This window comes from Ursus maritimus, unplaced genomic scaffold (genome assembly GCF_017311325.1).
Source record: "Ursus maritimus isolate PB19 unplaced genomic scaffold, ASM1731132v1 scaffold_14, whole genome shotgun sequence".
NCBI lineage: Eukaryota > Metazoa > Chordata > Mammalia > Carnivora > Ursidae > Ursus > Ursus maritimus.
This window is the reverse complement of record NW_024423786.1, coordinates 27,133,285-27,160,374: the sequence shown is the minus strand read 5'-3', so window position 1 is coordinate 27,160,374 and position 27,090 is coordinate 27,133,285. Positions and strand designations below refer to the sequence as shown.

The 27,090-nt window shown below is 42.2% G+C and overlaps 1 protein-coding gene across 1 annotated transcript; it reads left to right on the top strand.

Moving 5' to 3' along the window:
- The first annotated feature begins 15,575 nt into the window (after positions 1-15,575).
- Positions 15,576-26,632, top strand: CUNH3orf49 (chromosome unknown C3orf49 homolog). Its single transcript, XM_040628132.1, has 5 exons — positions 15,576-15,700; positions 19,159-19,481; positions 22,695-22,819; positions 25,867-25,980; positions 26,435-26,632. Exons 1-5 carry the CDS (start codon positions 15,576-15,578, stop codon positions 26,630-26,632), a joined length of 885 nt encoding a protein of 294 aa, XP_040484066.1.
- Positions 26,633-27,090: the final 458 nt, after the last annotated feature.

The window sequence follows — 27,090 nt, the reverse complement described above, 5'->3', positions numbered from 1 at the left end:
ATCTTGGGGTCATGGGATCGAGCCCTGCTTAGCAGGGAGTCTGCTTCTCCCTCTCCCCCTGCCCCACCCCCTCACTCATGCTCTCTCTCTCTCTCTCATGGTCTCAAATAAATAAATTAAATTAAATTGAAGTAACATATGGTGGGAGATAAGAAGGGAGGGAACGATAGTTTCATCTTAAAATCATTGTGGTACCAAGTAATAATACTGTTTGTCTACATGCTTCCCCCTGATGTGAAGATCTGTGAGACAGCACAAATGGATGGATTACCGGATTTGCACTAATAACAGAGAAGCATGAGGTGAGACAGACACGGTGATTACGGCAACCAATGTATGTTCAGAGGCATTTTCCAGAAGACGGCTGCCATTTTCAATGGCAAAATTTGGGAAGGCTAAAGCATCTTGGAAGAAACACAAATTTTTACTTTTTATAAGGATTTCTGCAATGCTTCCCGACCTCTTTCATATTCTACAAGCACAAAAGGAAAGCACACAAAATATTTACAGCTCCTTTTTTATTAAAAGTCTTAAAATCAGTTGAGTTCACTTGGTAGAATCATCAAGAACTGTGAAGGATCCGACAATTTACCTACAAGCCAACAAGCTAACCTGTTATGGTTTCATTGATGCTGACAGGGGCACACGGCGCCTGGGTCAGAGACCGTGGTGGTTGATTTTATGTGTCCATGACCAGGCCCAGACACTTGCCCAAATATTATTCTGGATGTGTCTGTGAGGGTGTATCAGAACAAGATCAACATTTAAATTAGGGTCCTTGAATTAAGACAGAGTGCTATGGACTGAATTGTGTTCCCCCAATTTCATATGTTGAAACTAACCTCCAATGTGACAATATCTGGAAATGGGATCTTTAGCAGGTAATTAAAGTTAAATGAGGTTACAAGGGTGGGACCCTTAATTTTCTTTTCTTTTGAACATATTTAGAAATGTGTAGCAGAGGGGCGCCTGGGTGGCTCAGTTGGTTAAGCGTCTGCCTTCGGCTCGGGTCATGATCCCAGGGTCCTGGGATAAAGCCCCATACCGGGTTCCCTGCTCAGCAGAGAGTCTGCCTCCCCCTCCTCCTCTATTTATTTATGTTAAATAAATAAATAAAATCTTAAAAAAAAAAAAAAGAAATGTGTCACAGGTGCTCAGTGTTCTGCCCCCATTCTGCCCGTACTCACCCCGACTAGGTGCAGAAAGCCACTGAGAGCGTGTATAGCTCAGCCTGGGTGGCAGCTTGGCCTGCACACAGGGCAAGCCAGAGTGCCAGAGAGTTCATGCCCCTGGAGGCATCCTTCACCCAATGACCAGCAGGGACTTACCTGGTGGCTGAACACCTCGGCTTCCTCTACTTCACTGTTGGTAACTCGGGAACATGAGAGATGCTTCTACCTGGGTTCCCTGTGTCCCCCAGCAGGACTGAGCTCCGGTGGCCCTAGGTGCTAACATGCTTGGTAACACACTCTTTAGCATCTGCCTTCCACCCCTCTCATTTCCTTACCCCCCTATGGGTGTTTCCCGGGATCACCATCCCAAATAAATGACTTGCGCTTGAATCCTTCTCTTCAGCTTCCAGTTCCAAGAGAATCCAAACTAAGTTGACAGTGTAGAATCATTTTGGGTTTTTGCAAAGTAGAACAGAACATAAAGAATATTTCAGTGGCCACTCATGGTAAGAGAAAGCATCAGCGAAATCAGGCAGCCATCTTTGGTTCACACTGAACTTGGGGAAGGTCTTCTGGTCAGCCTTGGATCCCTGCTCACTTCTCTGGCTTCACCTCTCCCATCTCCCCTCTCTGCACTTTCTGTTCCAATTATCCTGACCTCCTTTCCACTTCTCTATGCCACCTCTGGACAATTATATACACTGTTTCTAAAATTCATTTTGCTTTCCAAAATTCTATCCATCCTTCAGTTGCCTTTAAAATATCACTCATTCAGGGGCACCTGGCTGGCTCAGTCAGTAGAGCACGCAACTCTTGATGGGTTCGAGCTCCGTGTTGGGTGTAGAGGTTACTTAAAAATGAAATCTGTGGGGTGCCTGGGTGGCTGTCAGTTGAGCTTTTGACTCTTGGTTTCGGCTCAGGTCATGATCTCGGGGTCATGAGTTCCAGACTTGCATTGGGCTCCGTGCTCAGCGCAGAGTCTGCTTCTCTCTCTCTCTGTCTCTCTCTGGCCCTCCCCCAGCTTGCTCACTATCTAAATAAATAAATAAATAATCTTTAAAAAATATAAAATAAAATGAAACATCTCTCCTTCAAAACCTGCCCTGTCCTGCCCATGTTGGATTAGATACTCCTTGTCAATATTTGCATGCCACCCTTCATGACATGTGACACACTATATTACTGCCTTTCACTTGTGTGACTCCCCCGGGAGCCATAAACTCTGACTTAAGAAATGTGTTTATGCTGAACACTAAAAAAGTGCCTAATACATATTTATTGAAAAATAAGTAATATTAAGGACTATAGAATATTTTTTCACATTAATTTTAACAAAAAATATTTATTTACATAAGTAATCTCTATGCCCCACATGGGGCTTGAACTCATGACCCCGAGATCAAGAGTTGCACACTCTTCCAACTGAGCCAGCCAGGCATTCTTCCCACAAATTTTTCTATTTAATCCTCACAACTTTAGGGCGAGGGATACTGCTATTATCATCCGAATGATGTACAAAACCGAACTAGGACACAGAAAGTGCAAATGGCCTTAAATTAGACAGCTAATAAATGGCAGCAGGATTTGGACCCCAAACTTGCTGGATATTTTCAATGATGAAGATAAGCTCATGATTCAAAGTTCTTTGGGGTAAAAACTGAAAGAAGCAAAAGTCCTCAGAATTTCAAATTTTGAGAAAGCCCTCACCAAACCGATAGCAATAGCTCTGGGAAGAAATGAGAGGAACACATCAGGAATGAGCTTTTGAATCAAGCAGACTTTGACTTAGATAACAGTTCTGCATCTTACTGACCACATGACCACTTGGGCAAGCAACTCATCTTCTCGGAAGCTAGACCTCTGGGGCAACCAGGTGGGGAGCAGATCACTGTATTTAAGAGATAAGTGATCTGGATTAGTGACCATTATTTTAATAAAGATTTGCCATTTGCTCTCATAAGAAATGTAAGATTTCTTTTCACATGATGTCATTATAAGTTTTACTAAACACCATGCATAAAAATCTGGGTAAAAGTAAGTCAAGCAGAGAAAGACAATTATCATATGGTTTCACTCATCTGTGGCACATAAGCAATAGCACGGAGGACCACAGGGGAAGGGAGGGAAATCTGAAGGGGAGAAATCAGAGAGGGAGATGAACCATGAGAGACTATGGACCCCGGGAAACAGACTGAGGATTTCAGAGGGGAGAGGGGTGGGGGGAGAGGGTAACACGTGATGGGTATTAAGGATGGCACGTGCTGTAATTAGCCCTAGATGTTACACGTAACTAATGAATCATTGAACACTACATCAAAAACTAATGATGTACAGTGGTTAACTGAACATAATAAAAAATAAATTTAATTTAATTAAAAAAAATTTTTAAATGTAAAAGATGAAAAAAAAATGGCTCTCTAAATGACAGCGTTCTATCCAACGTGAGTCTAACTCAGCAGTGCCAGGAAATGACTAAATGCTCGAAGTCACAACGCATTCAGAGACAAAAGTCACTACATGCCCCAAAGAGCTGGCCGACTTTGACTCTGTTTTTCTGTCTTTCCTTCTCTTTTATTTGCTCCCTCCTCCCCTTCATTTCAGCTGGGACTTGCCCTGATGGTAAAAGTGGTGGTTGAGCTAAGGTGGAGTAAGCCTAGACTCCCACGACATCTTTGGAAAATCAAAGATTATGATAGTACCCTGAATTCAGGTGCTGTTGCTTCTCCACTCCCGTTAAAACTCTTCTGATTTAGTTGCTCATGCAAATACTGAGTGCTTATGAGGTAGGCCAGATATTGTTAAGCAATCATTTTTTGCAATGTAGGACAAAACGTAACAAATATTGCAATGGCCATTCACTGTAAGAGAACATATGTCAGCTCTCACATGGTGATGAGTAGGGCCCCGTGCCTGCTTCTTCTCCCTCAGCCCAGGCACTCCCCAGCTGATCGGAGGTGTGCTGCATCCAGGAAGAGCAACGAGGCAGTCCATGCCCTGCCGCATCCCTCCGGCTCTTACCGTTCCATGCACCCATGCTCAGTTCCCATCTGCCAGCATCTGCACTTTTTTGCCTGATGGCCTGAAGTGCCAGAGACGTAATGATGCTCTTGCTGTTGCTGCTTCTTTTTGACTCTCAGTTATTTTGCGAACCTGTCTCTAAAGATGGTTGCAAGCTTCTTTCTGGTCATAGATATTGTCACTATCTTCCTTCCTATGCCAACAAATTCCCTTCTGCTTCCAGATTTATGCTTTAGGTCACCATGTAGCCCTTCCATCTAAGAAGTGATCTGATGGGCACCTGGGTGGCTCAGTTGGTTAAGCATCCAACTCTTGATTGTGGCTCAGGTCGTGATCTTAGGGTCATGGGATCGAGTCCGGTGTGGAGTCCTGTGTCGGACTCAGAGCCAAGTCTGCTTCCCCTCTGTCCCTCCCCCACCCCTAGCCCCATTCACACACACATACTCTCACACTCAAAAAAGTAAACAAATCTTAACCAAAAAAAAAAAAAAAGAAGCGATCTGACAATTTCTGAACCATGAAATTTGTAAATGGAAAATTTCTATTTCTGCTTGTCGATTTCCCTCTGGAATAGCATTTCAAAGTCTTATTCAGAATTTGTTCTCCAGAGCTGAAATTTGTATCCTGTTAGGCGTTCGGTGCCTGTGTTGGGGTGGGGTAGGGTGGGGGTTGTGGTTATTTAGCAAAGTATGATATGCTAGATAGAATAACAGCCCCACCCCCAGGATGTCTACTTCCTAATCTCCACAGACTCTGACTATGTTACCTTATATGGTACATGAGACTTTCTTTTTTTTTTTTTATTTAAAGATTTTATTTATTTATTCGACAGAGATAGAGACAGCGAGAGAGGGAACACAAGCAGGGGGAGTGGGAGAGGAAGAAGCAGGCTCATAGCGGAGGAGCCTGATGTGGGGCTCGATCCATAATGCCGGGATCACACCCTGAGCCGAAGGCAGACGCCCAACCGCTGTGCCACCCAGGCGCCCCGGCACATGAGACTTTCTTTGCCAATGTGAGTAAGAGTCTTGAGATGGGAGATTATCCTGGGTTATCTGGATGAGCCCAAGGTAATCACAAGCGTCCTTAAACATGGAAGAGGGAGGTGGAAGAAGAGTCAGAAGGAGATGTGAAGGAGAGTTGGAGAGATGCCCGATTGCTGGCTTTTTAGATGGAGGAAGGGAATCACGAGCCAGGAGTGGGGGTGGCCTCGAGACACTGGGAAAGACAAGGAAATGGATTTACCCTAGAGCCTCAGAAGAAAAGGCAGCCATGCCAACGCTTTGGTTTTAGCCGAGTGAGACATGTCAGAATAGTAAGGTGAAATATTTCTGCTATCTTCAGGCACTACCAAGTTTGTGGTAATTTGCTATAATTAATTATGGAAGAACTTATTATTTAGCACGTTTGACAGGATTGAGCTACCCATAGCGGGGGTGACGATGTGCTAAAAGTGAAATCAAGTGGCATCACTGCTTTTCTCAAAGTCTTCTACCAGCTTTTCATCTCACGAAGAGTGAAAGCCGTGTTCATACACTGGCCCTCGGCCCCACATGGCAGGTGAGTCCCCCGGGATCTACCTGGCTCATATTCTACCGCTGGTGTGCTAACTCCCTCTGCTCCAGCCATACAAGCTGTTTTGTTCCTTAAACATAGCAAGCAGGTCCTACCACAGGGCCTTTGCCCTTACTATACTTTGGCCAAACTGCACTTTCCTTGGCTACCCGCATGTCTCATTTGCTCACTTTCTTGGGACTCTGATATAATGTCCCTGTATGAGGGAGGTCTTCCCAGGCCACTCTTACAAACAAATAGCAACATCAGCTACTCCTGCACGCACTTCCGAGCTCAGGAAATGTCATATATTATTAATTTATTTGTTTTCTGCCTCCTCCCTCCTACCTCAAATACAAGCTTCATGGAATTGGGGACTTCCATCTGTTTGCTTCCCGCTGTATCCCCAGTAACAAGACCAGTGTCTGACCACAGTGGGCATGTGAAAAATATTTGTTGAATGAATAAGTGAATAAATGAATGAGTAAGAAGTGGTTTTTTTGTTTTTTTGTTGGTTTTTTTTTTGCTAATTGAAGGAGATTGGTAAGGTCCTACTGACCTATTCATCGAGACTTTATTATTTTGTGACACTGTATGCATTTGGAAAAGTTGCAACTAAATAGATGTCATTTCACTAGCTCAGATTTTCTATTCAGTTCTACAATTTGAGCCAAGTCACCAATGGCTTCTGCATTCGATGATGTCTCAGTGTTATCTCATTAAAGAATGAAATGAGTCTAAGCTTTCTTTAATGCATATTTGTATGCTGAGAAACTTAGGAATACTTAGCTTTTCACTAAAGATATTTTCTGAAACACAGCTCAATACCTTGACTATAATCTCTAAGAAAGAAGAGAATAATTTGGGCGCTGGGGTGGCTCAGTTGGTTAAGTGTCTGCCTTTGGCCTGGGTTGTGATCCCGGGGTCCTGGGATTGAGTCCCGCATCCGGCTCCCTGCTCAGAAGGGGAGTCTACTTCTCCCTCTCCCTCTGCTGTTCCTCCTGCTTGTGCTCTCTCTCTCTGTCAAATAAACAAATGAAATCTTTAAAAAATAAAAATCAAAAAAAAGAAATACTTTAAAAAAGAGAATAATTTTCAGAACATAATCAACACATCAACCAAGTTATTTAAATAAATAGAGTTGGCATTTAACTATGCATTTCTGATCAGAATAGTTCCATAATAAACTCTCCACTTTCTGCAATTAAATCAATAGATCAAAATAGAAAGGATTAAATTGATGGTAGTCCCATGGTGGGTCATAGGGAGTAATTGTGAAAAAATATTTAATGCTATGTTAAAATGCTGGCATATGACTTCATCAAATGATGGATATTGAGAGACTCCATCTTTTTACCCAAGGACAAGGGGATATTTGAAAAAACTGGTTGAACTTCTTTAATGGAGATTGTAAAATAATGGCCAAGTCCTGGGTCAAAGACATCTGGGAGTAGTGGGGACTGCAGTGAAAATGAAAGTTTGTTTCCACCTAAATGGGGGAAGCCACCACTCAGCCCATATAGCAATGTGGACTGAGTTGTCAGATGTTCTCGTTTTTTGTGAAGATCCTAAAATGAATATTTTTATGTGAAATCTGATATTCAAAACATCTTGTAGCCCAAGTGCAACTGAGAGTCTCTAGTTCATGATCCTAGGTTTAAGGCAAAAATCTTCACCCAAACCCAAAAATCAAAATAGAACAAATTAAAATGAAAAAAAAAATCTTTCTTAGACTTTTTAAAAAAGTAATCTCTACATCCAACGTGAGGCTCAAACTTACAACCTCGAGATCAAGAGTTGCATGCTCTACCAACTGAGCCAACCAGGGGCCCCTCTAGTAACCACCTTTTTAAAAGATTTTTAAAAGAAGTTAAAATTAATTTTAATATTATATTTTATTTAACTCAACACATTCAAAATATTATCATTTCAACATGTAATCAACATTTTAAAATGTTCATAAGATATTTTATATTATCTTATATCTATGAAATCTTCAAAATCTAGCGTTTTACCCCCTACAGCATATCTCAATTCGGACTAGCCATATTCAAGTGCGTAATAACCCTTAAGTGGATGGTGGTCACCATGTTGGGCCACGCAGCTGTAGAAGTTTGTTGTTGTTTTTGCAAGTATTATTATTTATTTTTATTGGAAATATCAGGGGCACCTGGGTGGCTCAGTCGTTAAGCATCTGCCTTCGGCTCGGGTCACGATCTCAGGGTCCTAGGATCAAGCCCCACATCCGGCTCTCTGCTCAGTGGGGAAGCCTGCTTTTCCCTCTGCCTGCTGCTCCCCTTACTTGTGCTCTGTCAAATAAATAAATAAAATCTTTTAAAAAAAAGAAAAAAGAAAAAAAGGAAGTATAAAATTTAATGATTCCCTGGGGCGCCTGGGTGGCGCAGTCGTTAAGTGTCTGCCTTCGGCTCAGGGCGTGATCCCGGCATTCTGGGATCGAGCCCCACATCAGGATCTTCCGCTAGGAGCCTGCTTCTTCCTCTCCCACTCCCCCTGCTTGTGTTCCCTCTCTCACTGGCTGTCTGTCTCTGTCAAATAAATAAATAAAATCTTTAAAAAAAAAATTTAATGATTCCCAACTAAGAAATTGCAAATTATCTCAGAGAGGTTTTTTTTAGTTTTAAGATATCCATCATTTATTCTTAGAATATTAAGCATATTTTGCATGACATTTTTTTGGGCAATAATGACAGTTTGGCTTTTACTCAATGCTCAAAGTGACTGATTCCAAAGAAATGGTTAAGTTCAACTGAGTTATTTTATGAAATCCATCCATGCAATAGTGAGAAAAAAAATCACTTAAACTAATGTCTCGGTATAATGTATTCAATATTTGGGTAACTGTTTTTTTAATTTTTGGGTTTGGGGGTGCCCGGGTGGCTCAGTCGGTTAAGTGTCTGCCTTCAGCTCAGGTAATGATCTCAGGGTCCTGGGATGAAGCCCCAGGTTGGGCTCCCTGCTCAGCAGGGAGTCTGCTTTTCCCTCTCCCACTGCCTGCTTCTCCCCCTGCTTGTACTCTCTCTCTGTCAAATAAATGAATAATTAATTAATTAATTAATTAAATCTAAAAATAAATAAATACATTTGGGGGTTTAATATTTTAGTATTAATGTAATTGCATACTTACTATTTTTTGAAAATCAGACAATACAAAGCATATAAAGTAACACATTTTTAATCCCTTCATTCTCTTTTTAAATAATTTTTTTATTATATTATGTTAGTCACCATACAGTACATCCCCAGTTTTTTTTTTTAAGATTTTTTATTTATTTATTTGACAGAGATAGAGACAGCCAGCGAGAGAGGGAACACAAGCAGGGGGAGTGGGAGAGGAAGAAGCAGGCTCCCAGCGGAGGAGCCTGATGTGGGGCTCGATCCCAGAACGCCGGGATCACGCCCTGAGCCGAAGGCAGACGCTTAACAACTGCGCCACCCAGGCGCCCCCATCCCTAGTTTTTGATGTAAAGTTCCATGATTCATTACTTAACACCCAGTGCACCATGCAATACGTGCCCTCCTTAATACCCATCACCAGCCTATCCCATTCCCCCACCCCCTTCCCCTCTGAAGCCCTCAGTTTGTTTCCCAGAGTCCATAGTCTGTCATGGTTCATTTCCTCTTCTCTTTACCCCCCCCCTTCTTCCCTTTCTTCTCCTACCGATCTTCCTATTTCTTATGTTCCATAAATGAGTGAAATCATATGATAATTGTCTTTCTCTGCTTGATTTATTTCACTTAGCATTATCTCCTCCAGTCCCGTCCATGTTGCAGCAAATGTTGAGAAATCTTTCTTTTTGATGGCTGAGTAATATTCCATTGTACATATGGACCACATCTTCTTAATCCAGTCATCTGTTGAAGGGCATCTCGGCTCCTTCCACGATTTAGCTATTGTGGATAATGCTGCTATGAACATTGGGGTGCATATGGCCCTTCTCTTCACTGCATCTGTATCTTTGGGGTAAATACCCAGTAGTGCAATTGCTGGATTAATCCCTTCATTCTTATCTCTGTTACTCTACCACCACTTCCCCTCTCAATCTCCAAAAATAACCACTGTTAAATCATTGGTACATATTCTTCCAGAATCTTCTTTGCCTGTTTGCATATGAATATAGAGAAAATTTTTTAGAGACTGTTTCTTGTTCATAGTTTTAGGACATCCTGTCTCCACTCCACAGTCTACCTTAGATGACATTTTTACCTACACATCAGAACACACAGATCTGCCCTTCTTTAATGGCCCCAATGTCTGTAGTAGGTCCGTAGGGCCATTTATTCAATCTTTCATTGATGAACATGTAGGTTGCTACTAGTTTTTGCTACTACAAATAAACCTACATTATTATGTGGGTGTTTCAATAAAGTAGGTTCCCAGAGGTGGAATGCTGGTTCTGACTTCACAATTTCAAATACTGGTGAATATTGCCAAATCTCCCTCCAGAGACCTTACACTGATTTATACTCATATTAACTGCATCTGAGAGGACATTTTAATTAAAATGTAGTCTTTCCAATGTGGCACAGCCCAGAGCACTTGACAACATCTAAGAACAATCCTGAAAAGTTACGATGGGGAGTAAAAGCAAACTAAATGATTATTTCAAAGCTAGATGATAGGAGACACCAGCCTGGCGCAGCAGCAGCCAACACGAAAAGCGAATGAGAAAAGGGGATCATGTACTTGAGTCTGTTGCCTCTTCAGAGACACTTTGTTCCAGCCTCTGTCTTCTTAGACCTCTAGGGAGTGGAACAGTCTGGATAAGCAGTCTTCCCTGTGGAAACACTCTGTCTCTAGGCACCCTGTGTACATTTCCTCATGACACAATTCTTGCTCACTGATCAGTAAAGTGACACCTTCTTTCAAAAAGAAGTTCCAATAAGGAGATTTGCTTGTGCAAGGAGGAGAAGTCCCCATTTCATCTTCCCCTATATGCAAAGACCCCCCCAAACCCTGGTAAATCCAGGGTGGCCAGAATTCATGGAAATTCTTCAAAAAAATGGTCAGCTTGCTACACTCATTCATTTTCAAAAGGATTCGGTTTAAAAATGACCTCAGGTCACCAAGGTATATTGTCTTACCCTGTTATATGTGTTTATCCCTCCCAGACTTGGAACAAGACCCAGAATCTCTGCTTACCAAGTTTGCAGAGGGCTTACAAGTTGCTAGGTGAAGTAAGTATGCAGCCAGATAGAGGTAAGAGGCAAAAACAATTTAATAATTGGCCAAAAGCCAATAGAATGAAAGTCAATACATTCAAGTTACAATTTGGGGTGGAAATCAGCTTTAGGGCTACTGAGGGGAGAGATCTGGCCGACTGAATGGAGTGGACATTACGAAAATCTCGGCGGGCGTCAAATAGGTGACCCACAGGCTGAATACGGCCTGTAAATCACATTTTTAATGCACGAGGATTCTCAGAAATTTGAAGTTCAGGAGCATTTGATCGGCCCAGCACCCTACAGTCTGCCACAGCTCCCACCCCTTGGTGCTGCGTCCCACAGCTTCTCACATTCGCCTGCCTGGGGCCAGCAGTCATTCATGTGGGCAGTCTCGGGCTTAGTGGTTTCAGTCCATTGCTACCTCAAGAGGAGTCGACTGTTATTATGGTTCCCTAAATAGGCTGATGCGATCTCAGACTCGTTCAATAGAAGGATAAGTTGGGAACACAAAAGATGGTGTTTTGACCAGATTTTGCCCTGCTCCGTCTTTTTGGCTTTTTAGAGGAACATTTGTAAATGTCCAAGGAATGACCGTATGGATGTGACTGCAAGCCATACCCCCAGGTAGGACGGTTGAAAAGACAATGTATCTGGGGCACCTGAGTGGCTCAGTCGGTGAAGCATCTGCCTTCGGCTTGGTCATGATCCCAGGGTTGTGGGATCGACTCCCACATCGGGCTCCTTGCTCAGCAGGGAGCCTGCTTCTCCCTATCCCTCTGCCTGCTGTTTCCCCTGCTTGTGCTCGCTCACTCTCTCTCTCTCTGTCAAATAAATAAATAAAATCTTCAAAAAAAAAAAAAAAAAGAATACTCATGCCTTAAAAAAATAAAAAGAAAAGAGATGTATCAGGAGCTCTTCCATTGGTGCCTTTCTCTCTAGCTTCCAGTAACCCCTACTCCATTAAACCCCTGCACTCTCACACTTGGACCACGGCCACAGCCTGACTGCCCAGGCTCGCATGTCCTGCTCTCTCCTCACCCACCCCAGACTCCATTCATTTCAGCATCGTACCTCCCAGCTCTTTCCTGAATCTACACCCTCCTACCTCCGTCTGCTCCTGTGCACCATCGTCTCCGGTCTGGACCAACTGCCTGCCCAGTGGCTTCTTGACAGCCATACTCTGTCCTCTCCAATGTGTGTCCCAAGCTGCACACCACAATCTCTTTAAAACCTAAGCTCAGAGTCGCCTGGGTGGCTCAGATGGTTAAGCAGCTGCCTTTGGCTCAGGTTATGATCTCCAGGTCCTGGGATTGAGCCCTGCATTGGCCTCCCAGCTCAGCGGGGAGTCGGCTTCTCCCTCTCCCTCTGCCTCTCCCCTTGCTTGTACTCTCTCTCTCTCAAATGAATAAATAACATCTTCTAAAAAAAAAAAAAAACAAAACACAAGCATAATGTTGCCTTCCCTTGTCACCTATGCTCCCACGACGCTGGTCTCCTCTCTGCCCTCAAAGACATCCTGGTCCCCACCCATCTGAGAACCTTTGCTCTTGGAGTTTTCCACCTTTGGAATACCTTTCCTCCCAGAATTTACCCTAGTTTACCTCCTTCTCAATGTGAAATGTCTCACCTCCATGTCACCTCTTTGAGACGTCTTCTTGATCACCGTGGCAGAAACTCCCACTTCCCGTGACTTTCTCCTGTCTTTTCCTAGATTTTTCACAGCATTCTTTTTCAGGGCTGGCAACGCTTTAGCTATTTGTTAACATGTTTGGTGTCTCTCTCCTCCACCAGGATGTAATTCCTGGGCAGACATTCTAGTTGTTTTGTTCAAGGCTGAATCCCCATTGCACAGAACACGTATGTATTGACTAGCTCCTTAAAAGCCCTGATCAAAGTCATAGAGACATAAAAGCAGACTGGTGATTTCCAGAGGCTGGGGACAGGGTGGGGGAGGGCGGGGAGGCAGGAATGGGGAGTTATTGTTCGACGGGTTTGGAGTTTCTGTGTCTCAAGATGAAAAAGTTCCGAGACAGACGCCCTCGAACTGTTGCTCAGCAGTGTGAATATACATAGTGTCACCGGGCTGTACACTTAAAACCGGTTAAGATGGTGAATTTTAGATGATGTATATTTTCCCACAATTAAATTTTTGTTTAAATGTTTTTTTAAAAAACCCTTAACATCTCTCCATTGCTCTGCAGATCAAGACCAAAATTTTTACTTTGTTCTGTAGAATCCAGCAGGGTTGACCCTGCCTATCTTTGTTGCAGTCATTATACCTTATATATTTTCAAAGACATCAGACTTGCTGCTCAGGGCTTTGGTGTCTGTTGATTCATCTACCTGGGACGGTCAGATCTTCACACGACTCGGTTCCCTTGTTCAGTTCTGAGGCTCAATGACTCATCGGCAGGCCTGCCTTCCCCGATTCCTCATCTGAAGCGGAGACTCCCGCACCTACCACCCTTTTCTGTCGTCCTCATAGCACTTACCACTAACTGAAGTTCGTTCAGTTGGTGTCTCATTTGTCGCCAGGCTCACCCGTGTCCCTGGAAGTTATATTAGTTCAGAGATTCTGGGCACCTGGGACGGCACCGGCAGCCGTAGGCATTCAAGTAATTGTCAGATAGCGGAATGAATAAAGCGTTCTTGGGAGGCAGCGGTTATTATTCCTATTTTACACAGGAGAAGACAGAGGTGCAGGGAGGTTTTGTCACCTGCCCAAGGACCCACATCCTAGAATTTAAAAACAGATTTGGCTCAAATGGGTTATCTGTCTGTGCCCTAACTCTCCTTCTCTATTCCACTCACTAGTTCCGTCATCTGCTCCAGGACGCCTTGGAGAAACGAGGCCATTTGTCACAGAAGCCCAAGCAGCAAATGGTTCTGCCTATTATGCACACGTGCACACACACATGCATACTTACGGACATGTACAAACACCAGACACGTACGTACCCAAATAAAAATCAGCTCTTTTCCTAATACAGAATTAATCTTATTCAACCAGATGTTTGACAAAATACAACAGAATTAAGACAACTATTCCAGTGATCAGTTGAAAATCAATGGCTCGTGTTTAAAGAAAATGCTCATTCATTTATTCGTTCATTCAAGCACCTGTGATTTATTGCACTTTGGGAATGCCAACAGCTGAGGAAAAACAGAACAGACAAAACCGCAAGCCCTTTTGACTAAAGCACACCAGGTATGCTGCATTTCACTGCTTCTCAAAAAACCACCTGCACCCACTCTCCAATGGCGTGGGTATTGGTAACCCTAGTTTGCAGATGAGAAAACAAGCATGGATAAGGTAAGCAAACTGACAGTGGGGCTAGAACAAGAGCCGTCTTAATCCCTCAATGCAATATTTCATTCTTGACCACTTTTAAGCTCTTGCTCACAGTGCTGGAACATATAAGACCCTCACTACTCCAGGTGTGGTCTGCAGACGAGCATCATCAGCATCACCTGGGAGTTTATTAGAAATGCAAATTCTTGGATCCCACGCCAGACCTCCTATATCAAAATCCGCATTTTAATAAAATCCTCAGGTAGTCATGAGCACCTGAAAGTTTGAGAAGTATGCTTCAGATTACTGATGGGTACAAACACAAAAAGCAGGGTAATCCTTGTATCTCTCTCCCACACTTTTCTAGAATTTTCTTAGTATTCCGGTACTTCCATCTGAAAAACTCAAAACGCCATTGAGCGTGATGGGAATAAATCCTAGTGTCTGCTGCCACCTTGTGGTGAGAAAAATTTGCAGGCCGAATTTGCTCTTCGGGAAATGGGGAAGTGTTTGAAGGGAAGGATGGACCAGGCACTCAACTTTTCAGCGGTGAGAGACCACTATAAAATTCTGTGATATAATAAAATAGCCTTGGGGTGGACTATGAGATAACCAAATAAGAACTGGCTTTTATGGGGCGCCTGGGTGGTGCAGCGGTTAAGCGTCTGCCTTCAGCTCAGGGCGTGATCCCTGCGTTCTGGAATCGAGTCCCACATCAGGCTCCTCCGCTATGAGCCTGCTTCTTCCTCTCCCACTCCCCCTGCTTGTGTTCCCTCTCTCGCCGGCTGTCTCTATCTCTGTCAAGTAAATAAATAAAATCTTTTAAAAAAAAAAAGAACTTGCTTTTTTAATGTGTGTCCCTCCCCCCCAGGCTGAGAGAATATTCATCAGCTTTAGTTGAGAGATATAACAAAAGCTGGAATCATTGGCATTCCTACCCAATTTTTCCACTTTGGGATTCAAACACGCACCTCTGAATGTCATAATCAATTGGTGTGTGATGATTTTATTACCAACTCAAATAACAGTGGTTAGAAAATCAGGTCACCTTTTCTGCCTCTCCTTGCCCAGGAATCTAGAACACGTGTCCCACAAAGTGAACTGGAATTTCCCACCACTCTGTCAAATGCATCATTCCCAACCTCTGTGAAGTCGGTAAACAGGGCCAGTCCCACAAATGATGTCTCTCACACCTAGAAGGGAATAAGAAAGCGATTCCAAAAATTTCCTACATACTTTCCCCCAAAGAGCCCAGAAGTTAAAAGTGCCTCTGGCGCCTGATGATTTTGTTTTGTAGTTTGGGAGCTCGAGAACTGAAGAATCCAAAACAGCTACTACAGGTGGACCTCACGGCAATGGAGCACCCTCAGCTGTATCTTCCAGAGTCCTTTAAGGGTGCCTGTGGGAGAGCTGGCCAGTACCGAAGACTCCAGCAACCCAGAAAGAAAACTGGCCCGTTCAAAAGGAAGGGGATTGAAAGGTAGGCCAGTGGGGGTGATTTTCTTTTCTGTTGAGTAAGATTCTTTGGATTTTGCATTAAACAATATTCATTGTGATGATTAGAAAAGGTGGCATCTCTTTTTCAGCATTGCCTTCAGAAATGAACACTCTGAATGGATCGGGTGGGGGGGGAGGCACCGCGTTTCTACATTGGTCAGGAAGCCTAGTGCCACCATGGAAGCCTCATTTTATGAGTGTAATCATAATGGGGAAAACCTCTCCTTTCTATCTAAATTTGGATTTTAATGTGGCATATGATGAGAAAATAAGCACAGTCTTGAAATTTTAGACATCACACGTCCAATGCAAGTACTACGATTTTGAAAATTCAATAGCATATTCTTCGAGATGAGTCCATGATCAATGCTTTCTGTTCGCTTGCCCAGCAATAATTGTATTTCACGCTCTGCACATTCTTTAATATTATGTTAAAACTGTCTTGTACCTGGTATTTCCTGTCAATGGAAAAACCGTAAAGACAGGCAATGAAATACTCCAAACATAATACATTTTAATTTGGAAAATCAACAAGATGATTTATTTTCCAATTTCCTTTGGCTTCTTTCTTACCAGGTTCATGAGCAATAGCTCAGACATGTAGAAATGAGCTGTTTTGATGAGCCTGAATCCTCCGACACCAAACTCTTGAACTTCCATGGACAAAATGAAATATTGCAGAGATTTCCACTTTCAATAAGAAAAAGAGTTTAAAGGGGGAAGCAATCCTACAAAATACATTCATAACCAATCAAGATCTTTGAAAACTTAAGGGAAGGGTTCTTTTCAAAACAGAAATTGCAACAGTTCTATTCCAAGGCCCCGAAGCAAAATCACCTTTGTTAGTTACATTGTAAATAGGTCGGGAATGAGGGTGGAAGGGATGCAGTGGGAGATACATTCATGAAATTCAGACTACTTAGAGCTGGACTTTTAACCTGAGGGATTAGGTGCATGACCTTTGGCTTTCTTGAGTCTCCTGAAGTTCTATCTTCATTGTTTTGGGGGTGTGTTTATGTGTGTGTGTGTGTGTGTGTGTGTGTGTGTGTGTGTTTATGGTAGTAGAAATTGGTGGCTTTATTAAATGATTCTCACAGGGCTCTAGGGAAGATTAATCCTCGTGCATAAATGGTCTTTGGGCAAATTAGAAAACGGCACTCCATCCTCGAGACACTTTACTGCCACCTGCTAGAGAGTTCTACTTAACTTAGACACTACGATGGCTAAAAGGGAATAGCACCCCCAGCGTTTGTGTATCTGTGTGTAACGGGCAGACAGCCTATGTCCAGTCCCAAAAGGGAGGGCTGCCTAGCCGACATTGTCTCCCGCCTCCTTTTGACCTCCTGCTTGAGCCCTCTCCTTGCTTTTTACTTTTTTCCTTCACTCACCTGATCCACATATTAATAAAAGCTGTTATTTATTAGGTTCCAAGCACATGAATTATTTCTTTTTATGCTCACATTTCTGAAAATAGTATACCCCTTTTCAAATGAGAAAATCTAAGCTGATAGAGGTTAGATAACACGCTAAGATCACCCAGCTAGGAAGTGTGGTGTTGGGTTGAACAAGACCGTTTAATTCCAGCGCCTGGGCTCTTCTGAACTACTTCCGGTGTATAATTACAGAGAAGCTGAATGATTTAGCTCCAGTTTAGAACCGTATTTTCTTCGAGGATGGTCTATGCGCTACTGGTAGTACTTGAGATATTTTAGGGAGTATATGAAGAATATTTTTAATAGTTATGAACTTATTTTAATCCATATTAGAAATATGTTACATTTATTGCGAACATAACACAACATAATATAAAACCCAGGATTTCATGCAGAGAAATGAAGATCTATGTTCCTACAAAAACCCATACACGAGTGTTAATGCCTGTATTCATATCAGCCCCAAACTGGAAACAATTCAAATGTCTTTCAGTGAGTGAATGATGAGACAGTGTGGTAATCCATATCATGGATTATTATTCAGCAACAAAAAGGAACAATTGATACACACAACAATCTGGATAAATTTCCAGAGATTCATGCCGAGTGAGGAGAAAAGTAAATCCCAAAAAGTTATATACCGTCTGATTCCATTTATATAACATTTCGGAAAGGACAACATGATACAAATGGTGGACAACGTAAGAGGTGGTGGGGGTGAGTGGGTGCAGCCGTAACACATGAAGGAGCCTGGTGGTGATGGAAATGTTCTGTATCGTGGAAATATCAATGTTGTGATGATGACACTTTTGCAAGAGGTTACCATCAGAGGAAACTGGGCGAATCTCCCCATATTATTTCTTACAACTGCCTGTGAAACTACAATTACCTCAAAAAAAAGGTTTAACTTTTTTAAATCCCTGGGATTTTTTGGATCTTATTGCTTTGGATGATACTAAAAACAATAGCTAATTGAGGAAGAATGTTAGCTAAATAAGGGTATCATGGTATAGATGATGTTTATTCTAGAACAGTGAGTGACACAGACATTGGGATCAGATCACCTGCACTGTTATTCAATCTTTTGAAGCTTTAATCTCTTCATTTGTAAAACGGAGATGACAGGACGAGGGTAAATTACATAAAACACATGTAAAAACTTAGAATAGTGTTTAGTGCATAGAACGCTATTAAAAAACATAATCTGTATTCTGTTGTTTGTTTGGAGAGTGTGAATGGGGGGAGGGGCAGAAAGAGAGGGAGAGAGAGAATCTCAAGCAGACTCCCTGCTGAGCACGGAGCCCGACACTGGGCTCCCACCACCCTGAGATCATGACCTGAGCCGAAATCCAGAGTCCGACGCTCAACCGACTGAGCCACCCAGATCCCACCATTATCTGTTTGTATTACTAAAATAGGCCAAAATGATGAAATGAGTGTATGGCTGTTTAGAATCTTAGAAATAAGAGGTAAGAGTTATTCTATCTAAATGAGTGTTTTACGTATATGCATCATTTATGGGGCCGCGGAGGCTAAAAGACCTTATTAACTGTCCTAACCATTGCTCCTCTTTCATCACTGTAGACTGGGAACCACCAAATCCAGCAAAATCTGCATCCAGCCATCATTGAAAGGAGGTTACCAATTTGCCAAGGTGTTCTAACAGACACCTGGATTAAAATCTGCATTCTATGCTTGGGCAATTAATTTAACCTCTCTATGTTTCAGTGTAGTCACTGGTGAAATGAAGATAATAATGTAACTTACCTCTTATGGAGCTATGAGGATAAACTGAGGTAGTGGTGGGAATGCACGTAACTACAGTTGGAGGACAAAACATGGAGGTGTTACTGTGGCTTTGTTTTTCTGTGATTTGGTTCTTGGCGTTCAGTTTTATTTTTTGGAATTGGATCGTTTGTTTGCAATTCAAGTTTGGATTTTGACCATTTTAATTGTTTTTTTGGACTTTTCAATTTCCTTAACACAAATTCTTTTCTATTTTGTTTAGGTGGCATAGAGCCGTGTCCACCAACTTAGTAAAACAAAACGTGTTAGTCCCCAAAGAGGAATCATCCGCTGATAGCGACATGGAATTTCATGAAAGACAGCAAAATCAAAAAAAACATTTGATGAAGAAAGTGAAGACTGTTTTGGGAAGGATGCTGTCCTACAAATGGAGAAGCAAGTCGGCAAGTGTCAGCCGAGGGGCCTCCACTAACCATAAGGACACCTTCCTTTCCAACACACAGAGCCTTCTTCCTAGAATTGTCAAAGAGCTTCCAGCCCCCAGGTTATTTACCAAACCAAGAATGCGAAAGCTGTCGCAGAATGGTAATCAAAGGCAATTTACACGGTTAAGTGGTTAAGTGTCAAGGGAAGTTAGGATGGCTTTCCTTGCTACCCCAAAGTGTGGCATCTCCTGGGAGCTTGTCTGAAATGCAGAATCTCAGGCCCCGCCTGGGTCTACTGAGTTCGAGTCTGCATTATAGAAAAAGCCCCAAGTGACTTGCCTGTACATACATTTTTAAAAGTTCTGAATTACCTTGTCTTTGAGGTCCCTCCCAGTGCAATTGGTGGTCTAACTGTCCTAAAGTCACTTTTTATTTAAACATGCATACACAGGCATATATACACATATATGGATATATGCATATACATTAACAAATTGAACGAAAGTGGGATTTTTCTTTTATTTTGTTTCTGGAATAAAGTAGTTATACAGCCTTTTAAATAGCTACTTCCAACACCGGAGGGTGTGGGGAGAATTCTATGAATAAAATTAATGATTGGTAAGTCATAACAGACATTTTATTTTATTGTATCTCCTTCCTACATACCTTGTGGAAGAATCAGCATTTGAACTGTTAACTTGAAGTTGTTTTTCTTGCATTGTAGTAATGTTGTTGCGGGGCGGGGGTGGGGGGGAGGGGTCCTATGAGTTATGACTAACAATACTACTAATATTCACATTCTTCTCTGTAGCTTTCCTAAGTTAATAGAATTGATTTTTTAGAGCAGTTTTAGGTTTACTAGAAAAATTGAATGGAAGATTAAAGAGATTAACTTCCCATATGCCCTCTCTCCCTACCCCACCTACCCCCATTGTTAACATCTTGCCCTAATAGGACAAACCCATCATGTTCTGTCATGTATCCACCATTGCAGTGTCATACAGGACAACTTCACTGCCCTAAATATCCTGTGTAGCTTCTTAATGTCCTTTACAGAAGAGCACCAGGAAACCTATATGGCCCTTCCAGTACATGTAGGGAATCCACACACGACCCCACATTTCACACAGTGATACGGCTGCATACCTGGTGAGTACTTTTTCCAGAAAACAAACAAACCCCCCAAAACTGACGGCTTCCAGCTGACTGGTGGCCCTTTCAACCTCTCTTTCTGTCTTCCGGAAAAAGCAGTCACTAATGCTAGCATCCAAGCATCTAGCAATTACCTGGCATAGAGTCACCTGTCCATTTTTGTTGAAAATAACAAAGATGGCGTGTTTCTATACTGCTGGGACTGGAGTTGAAGAGTCTAGCAGGAAACAGAGGATTAATTCCTCCTCATCTGTGTGCATTGGCTTATTTTCATCTTAGTTGGAATATATCTATACCAAGATTTCTTCAGAAAATCTGTCTTTCAGGACACAGCTCTCACATTGTGACACTCTCACCTGTGGCCCAAAGATAGTGGCTTTCCCCCCTTGACCCTTGTAACATTTTTAACAGATATTTGCTAAATACTTATTATGTGTTTGCCGCGCTATTAGGGAGAGAGTAGCAGATAGAGCAGACATGATGCCTGCCCTCATAAAGTCCTGGCATAGAGGGACATTCCAACATTAGACAGATAATTACATCTGACACAAAATAGCAGCACAGGGCACTATGGAAACCCATCATGGGTGCTCTAAGTTTAGGGGAGGGGGCTCCAGAGAGGCCTCCCCAAGGAAGGGACAACTCAGTTGAGATTTGAAGGACAACTAGAGTCAGACAAGGAAAGAGTAGGAAGAGTTTTCCAGGAGGAAGAGAGAGCATATTCACATCCCAATATAAAGAGAACATAGGGTATCATAAGGACGTGAAAAGAATTCAGCCAGGGAGAAGCTGGTGAATAAGGTGGTCAGGATGGTGTAAGTCACATTAACAATGTTTAACTTTCTCCTAAGGATTTTTAATGTTTTGATAAGAAAGCATCAAATACTTTCAAGCTGGGGATTTATAGAATCTGATTTGCATTTTTGAAAGATAGCTGAGGCTGCAGAGCAGAGACTGGATGGGAGGAGGGCCATAGCTGATGCAGGCAGGACAATAAAAACCTCCTACATTGATTCAGGGGAGGAAGGATAGTAGCTTAGTTACTTGCAGCACTGGGGAGGCAGAAACATTCATAGGTGGATGTTGTAAGATTTGGGGAAGAGCTGGATAGTAGAGGGCAGGGAGAGGGAAGCATCCTGGGTTGAGCACCTGCTCTGAGGGCAGAGCTCTGCTCACTCGTTAGGAGCCACCACTTCTGGCAAAGTCCTTATCAATGGACCCCAAGCAAGACAAGATGGTTGTAGGTGTGAGCACAGCGGGAAGGCACTGAAACACAGAGTGAATAGCAAACACCTTTTCCCCAATGCTCCTGTCAATCCTTTTGACAACATGAAATAAAAGCTTCATTTCCTGCCCTCTTTTTTTAATGAAAAAAATAACCTCAAATTTAGTGCCTTCCGCAGGCAATAACATGGTTTTGTTTTTACCATATTAATTTGAATGCCTATTATGACACTGGTTTTTGATTTATGCTAGTGTCTTAAAGTTGCCTTTATAAAAGCATTTATTGTGTTAAGAATTGAATTGCTATAAAGAAAAATATTAAGGAGGCCGGGGTTCACATGGCTCCTGGAAAATGAGAAAAACGATGAATATGGTAAGGTATGGCAGAGCCTTGAGCCACATCGCTGGACAGTGAGTCACTTTAAACATTCCTTCAATCAATAAGAAGTACTCAAGGGATCATCTTACACAAGCAACGGTTACTTTTTCTAATTCCACAATAGTTACAGGAAAAAGTAACAAAGGGCAAAACTGAAGTCTCAAAGAGACATAATCACCTTGCCAGAAAGGGTTGGTGACCACTGAGGTCATGACCACAAGAAAAGGCAAGTGTGTGCAGGAAAAAGTATAAGATGAGAAAAAGCAAACCCATGTTTTATCTTTAACCCCAAGGAAAAAAGCTACTGAGGCAGCATGGAATTGGTCTTTTCTGAATACTGTCTAATAAGAAAGTTTATCATTGTGGGGGCACCTGGGTGGCTCAATCCATTAAGCATCTGCCTTTGGCTCAGGTCATGATCCCAGAGTCCTGGGATCCAGCCCTGAGTTGTGCTCCCTGCTCAGCGGGGAGCCTGCTTCTCCCTCTCCCTTTGTCCCTCTCCCCACCCCCGTGCGCTCTCTCAATCTCCCTCAAATAAATAAATAAAATCTTTAAAAAAAAAGAAAAAGTTTATCGTTGAGATCCTTACAGGTTCTTTCCCCCTCCCTTCTCTCTAAGCGACTCTACAACTTGATGTTGTAGAAGCAGAGACAGAGGAGATAACCCGAGGAAACACACTGCTCCGGGCCAGGAGGACCACCAAGCGGTTATCTGTGACGTCCCTTCCTTCAGGACTGCAGAAGGTACAACGCTAGAGCAAATGCGCCTGGAAAGGCTTGCAGACGAGTTGATGTTCAGGGGAATGGTAAAGGCCAAGTTCTCATAATAAAACCCTCATCTCTGCTGCTTGTATCCTCATATCTAAGAATCGAGGACACAGCAAGCAGGCTTTCCAGGTCTGATTCTTCTACATCTGAGCGCAAGTGGTTCAGCTTCCACTATCACCGGGGCAACACTGGAGTTCTGCTTTATGCTGACTTTTCAACTATTCAGCATCAGGTCAATCGCAGGTGCTGCATGGAGAGAAATTCACTAGGCCAGCACTTCCCAGTAGAACTTTGTGTGAGGGGCAAGTGTACAGTATCCAATATGTAGCCATTAACCACATGAGACTTCTTTTTTTTTAAAGATTTATTTATTTGGGGGAGAGAGACCATGAGTGGGAGGGGCAGAGGGAGAGGGAGAGAAACTCTCCAGCAGAATCTGTGCTGTGTACAAAGCCCCATGCAGGACTCGACCGCATGACCCTGAGATCATGACCTGAGCCGAAATCAAGAGTCAGATGCTTAACTATCTGCAGCACCCAGGTGCCCCAACATGTGACTTTTGAACCTGAAATGTGACCAGTGCAGTTAAAAAGCTGAATTTTTAATATTATTTCATTGTGATTGAAATTAAAAGATAGTCACGTGTAAAGACAGTGTGGCAGTAGACAATTCAAAAGTGTCCAAGCCAAAATCTGTCCTGATCTGTGCATATGTAAACTTCAGCCTAAATTGCCCAGACTATTTTTTTAAATTGCCTAAACTATTATTATTTTTAAATACAACAAACATTTACTTAGAGCTGACTTTGTTCCAATTTTAAGTGCTTTGGAAATATCAACTCAGATAATAATTACAATGGTCCTGTAAGGTAGGTAGCAATAGGGGCACCTGGCTGGCTCAGTTGGAAGAGCTTGGGACTCCTGATCTTGGGTTTATGAATTTGAGCCCCCACGTTGGGGGTAGAGATTATTTAAAAATAAAAATCTTAAAAAAAGAAAAAAAGAAAAAGAAAGGTAGGTAGCAATACTATCCTTATTTTAGGGGTGGTCCTGAGAGGTTAATTTGCTTAGATAAGTGTCAGAGACGGGTTTCAAACCCAGGAAGATCTAGCTCGAGAGTCCTTATTCTTAATTACTAAACTAAATACTAATTATACTGTCCAAATGGTAGCCACTAGGCATATGTGACTATTTAATTAAACTTAAATAAAAATTCACTTCCTCAGTTGCACTAACTACATTTCAGGTTGCTCAATCATGACATGTGGCTTGCGGCTGTCGTATTAGCAAATAAGGAAAATGTCCATTTTTGCAGAAAGTGCTATTGAACAGAGCTGCTCTAGAGTATCATCGTCAGAAGGCACCGATACTAGTTCTGAATTTTGCCTTTTGTGTGCCAGGTTCACAATTGCTGTGTTCCTATTATGTACTGGGTAATTTCTAGGTTTGGGGGCTCTAAAGGTGATCCGATAGACAGAGTCCTGTTCCGTGAAATTTATGATCTAATAAGGGGGGTAGGTATTAAACCACAGCTCTGCAGAGCACTGAGGTAAGGATAACCTTTTGAATAAATGGCACTGGGACAAGTAGGTGTTCATATGGGAAAAAAGAAATCTGATCCCTATCTCACACCATATGCAAAAATTAATTCCTGTTCGGTTATAGATCTGTGTGGAAAAGGTAAAGCCTTAAAGCTTGTGGAGAATGATAGAGATGATTTCAGTATAGAGAAATTCTTCTTAGGATATAAATATCATTGGCCATAAAAGAAAGAAATGGATACATCTGGTTATAGTAGGATTGCTGTTCAGCAAAACACTTTAAAGGTTGTCAACTGGCTTCGAAGGGTTTTGTTTAGCTCTGGGAATGATCTCAACATATTTGCATTAATCGGTCACATTTAAAAATGAGGATATTTTTTAATATTCTGGACTTTAAGCCTTCTTTTGAAAAATAGGATTTGGAAACACTAGGCCCACAATTCCTCATGATAACAGCGGAGACGTGCAGAGGCTGGCCCCTTGGCAGGAGGCACATTCTCTTCAGTTTACCACCAGCCACAACTGGTCCTGTTTTACACAACCTTCCTGGACCGTCCAGGCATTTGACTCTAGAATAGTGGTATTCAACAAACACAGAAATAACTTAGTAATTACCACATGTGGTAAGTGTTCAGTAGGAAAAAGTACTGGGTTTTATGGGAAAGAAAAAAGAGGAGTCCAACTATATATACATAGATGGATTGGGGAGGGTCCTGCAAGTGACAGGTGACCCTGGGCAAGTTGGCAGAGCAGAGTGGTGGGGTCAGCAGACTCGTTTGTAAACTCAGACACTGGATAGGTCCCAGATGTGGTCCCACATCCCACTTTGTGTCAGTTTCACAATAGTCTCAATGCAAGTTACTAAGCACAAGGGGAAGGAAGAGTGAACCCAGTAAGACTAAAAAGGGCCTATTAGCCAGGAGCCATGACCTAGGAATGATTTCCAATAGCAACACTATTAAGACAGGTACTTAGAAGCAGCAAGCCAGGGACGATAGGAAAAGTATCAGGCATGGGGCGAGAAGAACCCAAAGCCTTCTTTTTATGTTTGGAGACATGTCTGCCGTGAAAATAAGGAAACCGCAGCAAAGAGACCAAATTAACAACTAGATCCAGTGATAATGAGCTTTCTGGGGCACTGGTCCTCAGTAACCCCACACTCTCACTGTGCTCAGCGGCTGCCGAGGCAATTTCTTCTTTTTCCCCTTGTGAGTGACCTGCTTTTTTCCTGACACACTCTTTCANNAGCCAGACAATCTCATTTCTCTGCACCCTATAGATCTCTTCAAAGAGAGCTCTGGGCACAAAGGAGATACATGGGGCGTGGAGAATAATATGAATACGCTCTCCACCCAACGTTGTTGTGTGGCAAATGTTCAGTTTATAAGAGAATGTCCCAAGGGTGAGAATTCTTATTTAAGCACTGTCATAGAAATAATGTTGGTACTTCTTAATCTGATGTGTTTTTGCATTTTTATGATAGGTTCCGTATTCATCAAAAAAGAGATCACACTTTCCAGCACTTAAAAAAAAGAAACATAGCATGGAAAACATCCTCCGAAAATCAGATTTGACAGTAGGAAAACTTCAAATGCAGGTAGTGGACAAAGGCTTTTAGTTTGTGTTTCAGAAGCATCACGGAGGGCCGAGTTAACCGAATACACAGCCCTGCTAGACAGCATGGTTGCGGGATGAAATTAATGATTAGCACGAAGAAATAATGTTAGTAGGGGGCATCCTGAGAGTGGCTAAAGGATTGCTAAGGGCACCTAGGATGATGCTGTGTGCCTAATAAATATTAAGTGAATTCAATTAAAACGAAGGCATGCACAAAAGCTTCTTTTGAGAAGAAATGAGATCATCTTTACCACTGGGTGGTAAATGCATGTTTTCAAGCTCTGTTTGCTATGACTTGAATTAGAATAATACTTGGGGATTTGCAAAACGCCCACCAATTCCTGAAGTTGTCTCTCAGGAAAAACCACTATCCCTTTGGTTTTGACAAGGCTTTCCAATATATGGCTACGTTTCTTTGCATCTGTCTGCCATAGGTGGATGACCTCATAGAAACAGTGACAGATAAATCCATGAAGTTACTGGCCCAAAGGCATGCTGAGCTTCAACAGTGTGAATTTCTAGGAGACGAAATTCTTCAGTCTTCGAAGCAGTTCCAGAGGATATCCAAGAGAACCATGAGGAAGTATAAATTGAAAAACGTATGCTTCCCATGTACCTGCTGCTGTTTCTGATTTTGTTCCTGACTGCATAACAGCTATCTCTACAGGAATTCTTACCTTTTGGTACACAATCCTGAATAAATCTCTCTAGTGAATTAATCAGTTGGGGAGATGGACATTTCTTAGAATATTCTGCCCAACAGTCCTTAAAAAAAATCCTTTTTGAAAATTTGATTTTTAATTCTGAGTCAATGTTAGCAAAATTTTTGCTTCGTAATTCTTTCTAACATCGGAAAACAGAAACATTTACCAAAGCACAGCAATTCTGCAAAGAAATTTCTCCCAGGATTTGCCAGATGAAATTAGAGGAAGCATTTAAAGGTATTATGACACTTTTAATATGACTACTACTGAGTTAAATTTAAACTTTCATATTTAAAGATAAGAATTCTTATTAAAATTACAAAAACGAAATATTGTTTAAGGTATGATTCATGCAAAGTGTCATGTTTCCGAACTAAAATGAACGG

Bases quoted from the DNA above. Each gene is read 5' to 3' on its own strand.
- CUNH3orf49 (XM_040628132.1), top strand. From the start codon at position 15,576: ATGGAGCACCCTCAGCTGTATCTTCCAGAGTCCTTTAAGGGTGCCTGT. The intron at 19,482-22,694 runs GTAATCAAAGGC...CTTCTCTCTAAG, and splicing joins GCGAAAGCTGTCGCAGAATG to CGACTCTACAACTTGATGTT. The intron at 25,981-26,434 runs GTAGTGGACAAA...TGTCTGCCATAG, and splicing joins TAGGAAAACTTCAAATGCAG to GTGGATGACCTCATAGAAAC.